At 37.1% G+C, this 12,133-nt stretch overlaps 1 protein-coding gene across 2 annotated transcripts in view; it reads right to left on the minus strand.

The window, feature by feature from the left end:
• Positions 1–12,133, minus strand: part of SS3 (starch synthase 3) — a 29,789-nt gene that overhangs the window by 13,406 nt on the left and 4,250 nt on the right. For both annotated transcript variants that reach the window (XM_077397806.1, XM_077397805.1), the window contains 5 exons: positions 9,072–9,286; positions 8,492–8,762; positions 7,465–7,640; positions 6,229–6,336; positions 4,000–4,109 (listed from right to left, as the gene is read on the minus strand). In XM_077397806.1, coding sequence (XP_077253921.1) covers positions 4,000–4,109; positions 6,229–6,336; positions 7,465–7,640; positions 8,492–8,762; positions 9,072–9,286 — 880 coding nt within the window. The remainder of the gene's footprint in view (positions 1–3,999; positions 4,110–6,228; positions 6,337–7,464; positions 7,641–8,491; positions 8,763–9,071; positions 9,287–12,133) is intronic.

The raw sequence follows: 12,133 nt of genomic DNA on the forward strand, positions 1-12,133 counted from the left end.
TAGGCCCCAACATAATATTTAACTTCCCAAAGTGAAAGTTTTACAAGTATAAAGCTCTAAGCACATAATTTAAAATTATCTGTCTCAAAGAAGAATAGTGGGTGCAGTTCAGTGCCTAAACATGCAAAAACATTTATCAAATATTTAAAATAAATGTGTTTCCATATTTTAAGAGGATTTCCTACATAATGGGATATTTCTAATTCCAAAAAAAAATTGTAATTCCTGAATCTGTTTAAATAAACATTTCTGAAATGGAAATACATTTTCTACCCATCCTGGGCATAGGATGCAGTTATGTTGGAAAGATCCAGAAGTCTCTAGTAACTATGATCTGATCTGGAAAGAAAATTACGTAGAAATTCAGCACATTAATGTTGTAAAACAATCCCTAGGAAGAAGAAAAGCATCAATAGTATGAAACAAGGCATCAACTACTGTGCTTTCCAATACACTAAATGATTATCCAGATGCCCAAATAAAAGATGAGACGTTGTAAGGCTAACTCAATTATTGTGGCGCTGCTGGTGAAGGAGCCCGAAATGTTGTAAGGCTAAATGGCACATAAAGTGTCAAATGAACATACCAAAGATCGTAAGTCCATAAGTTGGTAAGAGAGCAAGTTCAGATCAATGAAGCCCTTCGTAGAATAGCATGAACTAGATGATTTCGAAAGAGAAAATTACAGAAATAACAGAAAGATAATAAAAGGATGATATTGTAAATTGATAGGGGCATATAGAACTTTTACAAGTAGAACGTAGAAGCCAAATCCACCCACTAGCAGGGTTTCCTTAGACTACTTTCCAACCCTGACCCATTGAAAACTAACTTAAAACTAACTTTACTCCACTCCGATCCCTCTCCTGTCCTCACTCATGCACACACTCCTGACTTCTGAGATTGGGATCTGCACACATAGTTGAGTAGGCAGAGGTGACAAAAACTAGATGGTCTATACCCTTGAATGCAAGATTTCAGGTTGTGATTTTGGTATGCATTTCAGTCGTGATGGAAATGGAAACATGTCGGTTTGGGATGGAAATTTTGGTGAAAATCCCGTAAAATTATGAAAACGTATAGAAGCATATACAAATGATGAACATTTAAGATGAAACATCAAGAAGAGCTGGAATAAACTCAAATACATACTAAAAAACAATTAGATAAGCAAAAAAACTACCCATAAAGGCTTAACAACACCTACCAACAGTGACATGCACAAATGTCTGATAATTCAAAACATACCATGTTTCACATGTAGTTTATAAAAATATTTATACATGCTACATGCAGTACATTTCACATGCAATTTATATAACTAAAATTATGTAGCTCGTACTGGTATAGTATACCACTAATATAATTATGGTTTTGGTTTCGGTATGTGTTAAGGTGGGGACGAAAACAGAAATATTCCGGTCATTTCGTGTCGGTTTTCGGAGAAAATTTAAAATCACTTGAAGGCATATTAGCAGGGAGCATAGGTGTATATAATGCCAAGATTCTTGAAATGTAATTTGAAGATCAGACTAGGCAGTTGAGTGTTGAAGCCTCGGTCCCTCAGATATGAGATGTGTATGGATGGAAGAATTCCCACATTAACATGGGAACAATAATTCCAGGCGATGCGAGCAGGCCCAAAAGTTGAGTCTGTACATCACCACAATGTTTATTAGCAATGACAAACATTACACTGTAAAAGGTACAGAAATGTTCACATGGAGGGCATTTTTGGAGCAAGTTATAGAGAATCAGTTGAAAGTTTTTCCATGCAAATTGAGATGCTAGTTATTCAAAGTGACTGAAGAGATTAATCACTTTCGCCAAAGAAAACTTTGATCCCGGTCCTGAATGAACTCCGATCCCATATCAATTTGCCATAAACAGTAAATATACTGAAATTTTAACTCTTTTAATTGAAGAAAGAGTGCAATATGCATGAGCATGAAGTATGGAGACTCCAAGCTCCCCCCGTGTTCGCTTCTTCAGTTGGGCTGGTTGTTGAGATCGTTTCCAATTGATTGATTTCCTCTGAAAGCGTAGGATGTTCCTTGTGGATCATTGCTCGTTATGGGAAGTTGGGGAATCGATTGACCATCAATTCCTTCATTGCAAATAGACTTGGAGATTTGGAGCAGGATCCTATCCAGGTTTGGCATCTCTTGGGTTTTCCCAGCGCATCTTTCTGATTTGTTGGTTAGCTGGGAGTTGGTTCCTTGGAAGAGAAAAGGAAAGCTTCTTTGGAACATTTGTTTTCTCACCACTCTTTGGGTGATTTGGAAGGAAAGAAATGCTAGAGTGTTTGATGGCATCGCCACGTCCCTGTATATCTTATTCATTAAAGTGATATCTCTATCTATAGCTTGGGAGAGAATTCTCCCTTCGTTTCGCTTTGTTTCGGCTTACGACTTTTGGGAGGGTGGAATGAAATTTGCTCAAGTGTGAAAAGGCACCCCTTGGTTGTTCAAGATTGGGAGCCTCCTCTGGTCGAGTTACTTAAGATCAACTTTAATGGATCAAGTTTTGGTAATCCGGGCCCTAAAGGAGTATGTGGCGTCCTTAGGGATTCAGAGTGCTCCGTCATTTGGGTTTTTTCTGGTCCCTTAGGGGAAGCAGATGCTAGTGAGGCGGAGGTTAGTGCGATCTACCAGGGTATAAAATACTTGGACAATACAATTTTGGATAAGGTTATTCTGGAGGGAGATTCCAAGAAACGTAATCCGGTGGCTTTGCGGTTCAGTTGTCCCTCCGTGGAGATTTACTCATTTCTTCGATGAGATTTCAGATCGGGTGCATGGGTCATCTATTATCTTCAATCATGTTAGAAGATCTGCTAATTGTGTACCAGATAGGTTGTCTAGGGATGGGGTGGGAAGGCATGCGCTGGAGATGTTTGACTTTCTTCCCCCATGAGTTTTTTTCTTTTCTCTTTTATTGCATCTCTTCTTTTTGTTGGTTCTTGATGTACTCCCCGGGGGATCATCTTGGTCTTCCCATTTTATCCAATAGCATGCAACCATTCAAATATATATATATATATATATATATATATATATATATATATATATATATGAGAGATAACATTTCCTACACACTTGTGTAGGTAAGTTACCTACACACTACCTTAAAATACAGTGGGGGCCCACATTGTTTGGGTGATCCAAACCATTCATTTGAATGGTCCTCACATAGATAGGGTGTCCACAACAAATCAGATCCATAGGATCATCCTAACCATTCAAACTATGGAGGCAAAAAATGGACTAATTTGTGAAGGTTTATACACGTCCATTTTACCTCCACAAATCGTAGGGTTGGGATGATCCTATGGATCTAATTTTTTGTGGACACCCTATCTATGTGAGGACCATTCAAATGAATTGTTTGGATCACCCAAACAATGTGGGCCCCCACTGTATTTTAAGGTAGTGTGTAGGTAACTTACCTACACAAGTGTGTAGGAAATGTTCTCTCTCTCTCTCTCTCTCTCTCTCTCTCTCTCTCTCTCTCTCTCTCTCTATATATATATATATATATATATATATATATTGTTGGCCTAGGAGGGTACTGGACCAGATCGGAGGTTGGCCGTGTGGTCTTAGGCCTTGTGCCAGCAATGCCCCCTGGTCTGGACTCTTACTAAAGATAATGGTAGCGCCTTTCCCATCAGCAATTGCTTTTGGGAGAGCTGGTAAGCACCACGATCCTACATATATGCATGAGTATGAAGTGGCCATTGTAAATAAATAAAACAAAGAGAAAGAAACTAGTTTATCATACTTTTATAGAAAAACATTTGATAAGCTAAGTGAAGATATCATAAAACAATGTGGCAGGTACGTACGAGAAAAATGTTTAAAACCAAGTATGTGAATCTATCATAAAACAATGCATGGAGTACAAATACCCATGTACACACATTTTGTAATCCATTAAGTAAATAAATAGTACAACATGAAACCCAACAGAACCTTTAGTGAATAAAGACAGCATTACCCATTTTGAGGCTCCAAAAAGTATACAGAAAGGCCTAACACTTTCCCATACCAGACCTTTATTTCGGTCCCACCCCAAGAATAGCTTCGATGAAATTGAAAGTCCTTTACCTACATTAAAAGATTGAAATGTAACATTATTTTACCATAGGTGAAATTGGCATGACATGGACCAGAATTAAGAAAGTACGAATGGCTATTAAGTAAAAACAAATACAATTCGTCATTCAAAAAAATATAATTGAAAAGGATACAAATTAAGTATCAGGTGAATTAAATAATTAATGACTTTATAATGAAGGTTAATCAGTGTGCACAATGACCAAAAAGATCAATATTTCAATTGACATTTTAACAAGTAATAAGTCATTTGAGTAGGTGCTCATGACACTTTTGTCAACTTCCTTTGAATCCAAGAAAAGAGAAGAGGTAGAAGAGCTAATAGGGTTCACAATCTAACCACATGAAAACTTGGAAATGGGAGTTCAAGTCTTGGCTCAAGACTTGTATCTTCCTCTCTTTATATTCATCATAACCTGAGTTAAAAAATATCCTTAAGTCATATACAATGGCTGACGGGCATAATAAGAAATCAATCCAAACTTAGAAGATACGAACAAATAAACAGAAGTTACATACGATACAAAGTCTACTATCTTTCGCACTCCCATCAAATTGATGCTCGGGGCCATAAAACATTAATTTACTAACAAAAAAGTTATCTTGGGTGTCTATCATAGCCTTCGTAAAGATATCAGCCAAGGGATATGAAGACTAAACATATAGAAGGGAGATCGACCAAAAGCATAACACCCCCAACCACAAGCATAACATTGACGTATATTGTGACAATCTACCTTAATATGCTTCGTTTGCTCATGAAAAATAGGAGGTCTCCGTTATATAAACTGGAAAGGATTAAAAAAAAAAGGAATGCCAAATTTTAAAGCAGTGCTCGGAGCCATGCAATCTAAAAGACTAAAGACAGACCGATACTCTGTTTCTGGAGACGACTTAGAAACCACATCTTGTTTCTTGCACTTTCATGAAATCAAGGGATCTTGGAGAAACATCAATGATATTGTAGTAGAGCATTGAGTGTCAGGCCACCCCGCCCAATGCAACCAAGGGATAATGACGATTGGAAAAAGGAGACTGTTGTCATCATCCCACACAAATATCTAATGATGAGATGCACAGCTGTAATGTGATGTATGAGAAGATGAAATGAACTAACTCTCAACCTAGACTGAATACGCATTTTCCAGCCTTGCCGTTGTCAAATAGATCAGACTCACCACGAGTCGTCAACATGTAGCCAGATCATCATGAAGTGAACCATCAAACTCCATGCATTTCAGTTGTTTCGGTTTCTGTTTCGGCAGGGGTGGAAATGGAAACATTTTTGGTAGTTTCGTGTCACTTCAGTGGAAATTTAAAACCATGCTTGTAGGCTTTAATGTAATTGGTTAAATATGAGAAATATAAAGGGAAGAAGACAAGTAGTGAAGTTGACTTGACCTTATTTCAAGCAAAAATTCACTAGGCTTGTTTGCCCTAATCTTTCTCTCTTTTTCGTCCAATTCAATGAAACTTGGTAGAATGACCTAAGAGAGTTCTGCAGCTCCAAAAAACCAAAACATCCTATGGTTTTAGAGAACATTTGTGATCATGATTCTATGTATCTTGCATACACAAGTCCCACATAGTGGATACCAAGAAGTTCATGCATTATAGCATTCCCACATATTGGATACCAAGAAGTTGATGCATTATAGCATTCCCACATATTGGGTATCAAGAAGTTGATGCATTATAGCATTCAACATATATTGGGTATCAAGAAGTTGATGCATTATAGCATTCCACATTCTAATTATGTACATGGATATGTTGTAACTGGTAAGGATATGGTTCAGAAGAACAATAACATCTTGAACTCTCTTTTTAGTTTGAATGAATCTAACCTAAAATAAATAAATAAAAATAAAACATACAATGTAACAAGCTAAAACTAAATAAAAATAAAATTTACAACGTAACATGCTAAAATCTTCAAAATCGTCACAAATGATCTGACCTATTATTGCAACATAATACTTTATATAGTTTACTTAAAGAAACATACACACTAGAACAATCTACATTTGAGAGGAATTGATAAAAAAAACATAAATAACATCACAGTTTTCAAAGGGTAATAGATTAAAGAAACAAATTGGAAGCTTACATTGCTAAGGTTCATACAATCATACTTTGGAAGAATAATGTCAATGTTGTGGCCCAAGTCTTGAACGGCACGAGAAAGACTTGTAACAACATCTCCTAGACCTCCCACCTGAAACAGAGTTTGTAACGATCCAATAAAACAATTATAAAGAAGAAAGGTATATCAGATATTCTCCATGCCTTAATAATGTACCAAAATGGTTTATACAGCAAATACTATGTGAAATGCTACTGAAGAAAACATAAACATCCATACTCGTGCATAGCATGTACAGCAGATGAAGTTTGCAAAATAAAAAGAAAAGAATAATAGCAAGTCAAAAGCATTGAGCAGAATGGAATATTAACATCAATAAGAGAAATTTAACATAGCTGCAATTAGCATCTCCAAATGGGTTCCATACATACCAAAAGAACATGGAGTATCCTACAAAGAAAGTTTTGAATTTGGGAGACTTTAATCTTAAAATTACTATAATTGATAACCTCTCATAAGTCATGACAAATTGCATGGTTAGCTAGACTAGTGCTTCTGCTCAGAAAATGCATCTCTAGACAGACCTGCTAAATTAGTTACCAGATAAATGTGAACCTCAACAAGACATGGACTCCTGACTTCTATCTCCTTAACAAACTAAATACTTGGACGGTTGTTTGGGTAGCCGGAAGCTCCTTAAGCCATCCACCACTTTCCTGGACGTACTTAACCTCACAAAAAGAAAGGAAACCACCGGTAGGGAGAAAAGGACGTCACAAATATCGTTCCATCTTATCCATGTTCAGAAAGATTGGCTTACTGATCCCATAGTTGACAGTAGTGTCCACCTCACTTGATAAAATGTGCATGTTGATACAAAGACCTGATCAATAGATGGATATACTGAATTTCTCTTGGGCAACGGGCAAAAGAGAGGACACATGGAGACTAGGTCAATTCATAGAGACAAGATTACAAGATGTGCAAAGTTAAGTCTCTCTTTTTCTCTTATTCCTAGAAGTGCTAATGAATAGACAGCTTTTCTGGACAAATTGGGAGCACTTAGAGATTCGTTATATATGGGAACATCCTTACCCCCAGAATTGTACTTGTAATCTTTTTTTTATATATTAATATATCCTTATTCTAAAAAAAAGGATGGATATACTAGAACAAGGCTGGGCAGTACGTATTCACAGTAGAACAAGGCCAAAAAGTGCATATACACTCCAGATGTGAAGTATGATAATCAAAACTGACCTTCGCAATAGGTGCCATTTCAACAGCCACATGCACAATATGCATCGGTGGTTCCTTGATGATTCCTCCAATCACAGGAACATGATAGTCCATCATATTTTTGTTGTCAAAAATTCCACCATCTTCCTTCTCAGAGAAAACAAAGTCCATAATATACGCATCCAATGGGACTTTTACTGCAATGGACACAGACATTACTTTTATTGAAAACATAAAAGAATTTTATTACAGAGCACAGAATATAAAGACAAATTACTTAGCATGTGTCAGTCAACAAAACATAGTAACTCGTAGAATGCTCCAACAAAGTTCATCTTGTTAATAGAATGGTTTGAATTGCAACCATTAATGTCATGAGAAACTTTTTGACATCAAGAAGTCCTTGTGAAATTGACGTGACATGGAAATACCACTACATAAATTTATTACCCCCGAAGAGAAATATAGCTAAAGTACACGCATTACAGAGACACATTAGATGAGCAATTAAATAAAGAAATAATAGAAGGTCCAGAAAACTAGATTTTTTGGGTTTGCGCTTTTCATGTCCTTGGACTAAATAAAGACGCATTCTACTGCGATATCCTAGCTCACAGAAATACATGTCTACTTGGTTTACCTTTCTATATGTTAAGTATAAAAGATAAATAACGCCTTTCTCCAATAGCTTAAGCTTTTGGAGAAGTTGGTAAGTTAACATGGTATCAAAGCCAAAGGTCTCGAGTTCAAACCTCCCGGATAGCAAAAATCCACATGCGATGGTCGGCCCAAAGTGGGACCAAAAATCCACATGCGATGGTCGGCCCAAAGTGGGACCACATGTGCCACGTGTTTGCCAAGTGGGCCACACGTGTGGGGGAGTGTTAAAGTATAAAAGATAAATAACGCCTTTCTCCAACAGCTTAAGCTTTTGGAGAAGTTGGTAAGTTAACACTATAATAAACCAGAAAGAATTGCAATTGAGGTGGCATCCTCAGCATAACATAGATTTAAAAAATGGTTCACATGTATGCATGAGAAATCTCACCAGTAACTTTGACATGAGAACCATTGTTTGTAGGCATCATCTTCTGAGGTGGTAAAGGGCCATGACGGTGAGTCCAACGGTTAAATGAGCATCTGAACCAAACTTCTGGTTTCCCACTCAAAACTGTGTTTGAAGGATTATAAAAAACTGCAACCGTGCTTCCTGCTTGGACATCAAGTGGTTCAGTGTAGACAATATGCTTTTGAGATAAGAGAAACATTTTCATGGTTTTTTCCTTTGTTTCAGCTCTCATGCGTGCTGTTTTTTCAGTCTGTAGGAAAACAAATTGAGCAAAGGCAACAAATTCCCCATCAAAAACTATTGAGATAAAACTGCAGGTGAATGGAAAATGAATTCAGAAAGAACATAGAATTGAAAAGCAAAAAAATAAGTCATTGAAAGTTTTCAGAAATTGATGACAGATGCGGTGCTGAAATACTGAAATTTCGGCCGGGACTGAAATTTAAAACTGAAACCAAAATTTAAAATTTTCGGCCGAAATTATAAGATCTTCACCAAAATTTCGACCTAAACCGAAATTTCAATCCTTGGTGCAAGTATATAAGTATTCAACACAAACCTTTGCACGTATAGCCTCTTCTTTTTGTCTTCTTTCCTCCTGAAGCTTCCTGAATATCTGTTGTTCCTCTTCAACCCAATACAATTCTTCAGGTATGCATTTCGGAACGGTAGCATGGAAATCCTGAAAGTGGTTGTTATCATACACCTTCGCTCTCTCTGGAGGTCCATCAGCGAAAACCCAATCCAAGACGAAGGCTCGATCTGGTACAACAACTACAGAAAAGAAAAGTATGCATCAGAAACACAGCAGTGGTTCTAAAAAAGTACACTGCCCAATGACCATGCTACAAAATTTATTGCTATAGTTCAAGAACAAAATAGAAATATGAGTGTTTAGTTAAGAACACTGATATAATTACACCTCACCTTTTTCATCCACATTAATAAGTTCCTACCCACTTGGAGAACAAATGAGCAAGGAAGTTACTAGTTTCCAGATATTTTCATAGGTTAAATCAACTTTAGAACAAACAAACAACATGGAAACAATGAAACGGATTCTATGAACTTGTACATACGTATTATTTACTTCCGAAGGGTAATGCAGACAACTTATACAGAAGTTACTATTTAAGTGCAAGCTTGCATAGAGCCTTAGTTAGTGTGATTGTAAATGGATGAAATCCTTGCATTAGTTTGTTTACATGAAATTTTCATGTTATTGTATCCCTGCATATGGTGTTCCAAAGAAACAAGCATTTTTTGATGATTCGAGAATCAAAAACTCTAGAATTCAGATTTACTGCAGAAGTTATTCAGCATTGATGCAGACGTTAACATTAGAAAAAAATACATGTCTAAGATCTGCAATTTAAATGCCTTGATTTCTCCTTCAAGATACTAATTGGAACACATGGAATACCAAAAACTCTTAAGTTGTCGTACGATGGTACAATGCCCAAAAGAATATGCAGATGAGAGTTTCTTCTAAAAACTCGTGTGCAACTGGTCAAGTAGCTTGCATTCAAATCTGCTTCATTTGAATACCGCTTCGTAACAATTGACAATTCAAATTGAACAGAAGTATTTGCCATGTCAAGAAAGTGAATATTGGTCCTCTGTCAGCTCACTCTTTTGCAGGGTAAGGGCATCTAAATGGGTGAGTGATGATATGCTCATGAAGATAGGCTAGTGTGGTGGAGAATTTACTTCGTATAATCATCAGATCTCAACCCTTAAGTTTTCTGTCAAGTTGATCATGCATGTGAGATAACGCATGATGCAGGAGGTATGGCCTTCACAAAGTAGTTTTTTTTTTCATGAGAGGGCTAGGTTTTAATTTGTTCGGGGGTTTTATTTTTGTTTGTCTTTAAGTTGTGGGTTTTAAGTGATTCAAGTTGTGGGGACCACCCACATAAGTTAACGCCTTATAACTTAAGTGAAGAACTTATAAGTTCTAAGTGGGTGGGGCTATCATTTAAGTGTTCAGTTAGTCACTTAAAAAGGATTCTAGGGCTAAGATTAGAATGGGTTTAAGGGCTTAGATTAGTTTTAATGGGTTACTTATTATAGTAAAAAGAATAAAATGACTAAAATGACCTTATAAGATGTGGGCTTATCATGATTCAAAAGAAGAAGAAGAAGTGGGCTTATTACATCAGTACAACTCAACACTCTCCCCTCAAGTTGGTGAGTAGATATCACACATACCTCTCTTACTTATAGTTTTCTCTTGTCTGCTTTTGCCGACACCCTTGGTTAAGATATCAGCCAACTACTGATTCGTAGTTACATGGGGTGAACAAATCACTTTGGATACTAACTTCTCAATTATGAAGTGTCAATCAACTTCAATATGTTTGGTTCAGCCAAGTTGAACTTGGTCATGAGCAATGCTAATGGCTGATTTGTTGTCACAATACAAGGTCATACGACTTGAACTAGGTCATGAGCAGTTCTCTTTGGAGGCCACAAATAGAAGTTTTAGATACCAAAAATCTACTCCAGGAAAAAAATTCTATTTTCCAAACATACCCACTTGATGCCGATGATGGTAGAGGCCTTTATTGATGTTGACTGGGATCGTTACTTCAAACCATTGAGAAACTACAAGGGGAGTTAACCTAATTACATGGAGGAGTAAGAAATATTACGTGATTACAGGATCAAATGCTGAAGGGAAACACAAGAATGGCTCATGGAGTAGTCGAAGGAAAACAACTACATTGACCAAACCATCCAAACACTACAAAACGAGAAAATCGAGGAACCACTAGGGGCTCAAGGAGAAAAGAAATCAAATATAGAAATCTCATCCCAATTGATTCGAAAACAAACAAGTCGGCCCACCTCTCAATTAGCCAAATTCCAACTTTGTCGAATTTTAGTATTATGACCTTTTATCGCATCCAGTATCTCTTCGTTAGCATTAGCGAACCTGCGAAGGTAACAAACACGACACTCACTCATCTAATAAGCCAATCAAGCAGATTCTGATCCACCAATCTGATGTGACAAAGGAAAGCATGAACCTCAACCTCATTAGAACCCCTCTCGCAGATGGGGCACGAGAAGGCCCATCTAACCTCGTTCAAAGGGCTCCTAAGAAGACCTCCAATGCCAGTTGGGTCCGGATTTTTTAGACAACCCATTGAAGTTCGACTTCATAAACCCAAGAAGAGGATCACATATGGGACAAGGGCAGATAATCTCCAAGAACCTAAAGAAAGAAGTTACTGAACTACTGAAGTACCCCTAAATAGAGAAAGATTGGTCGTCCACTGGACAAGCATACAGAAAATGTCTTTGAATGCTCTACACACTACTCAATATTTCTTTTAAAGACTCATATTCTTTTCCTTCCATACTAACCAAAGCAAATTAGCAAAGAATAGGTTTCAGAGAACTCTACCTCTAAAGTATCGAGGAGCAAAGAACCAAGCATCAAATAAATCCACTATAGGACCAGGAAGAACCCAACTAGCTCTGAACAAGCTTAAGAACAAAAGACCAAATCATACTATTGAACCTACAATAAATCAGCAAATGATCTACCGAACTTGAAGCCCAACAGCCTCATAAAATCCCATATCTCAAAGTCTTCGACACAAACTCCCATAA

Source organism: Tasmannia lanceolata, unplaced genomic scaffold (assembly GCF_043159265.1).
Source record: "Tasmannia lanceolata isolate RefF3 unplaced genomic scaffold, GAP_Taslan_0.1 ptg000015l, whole genome shotgun sequence".
Taxonomy (NCBI): Eukaryota; Viridiplantae; Streptophyta; class Magnoliopsida; order Canellales; family Winteraceae; genus Tasmannia; species Tasmannia lanceolata.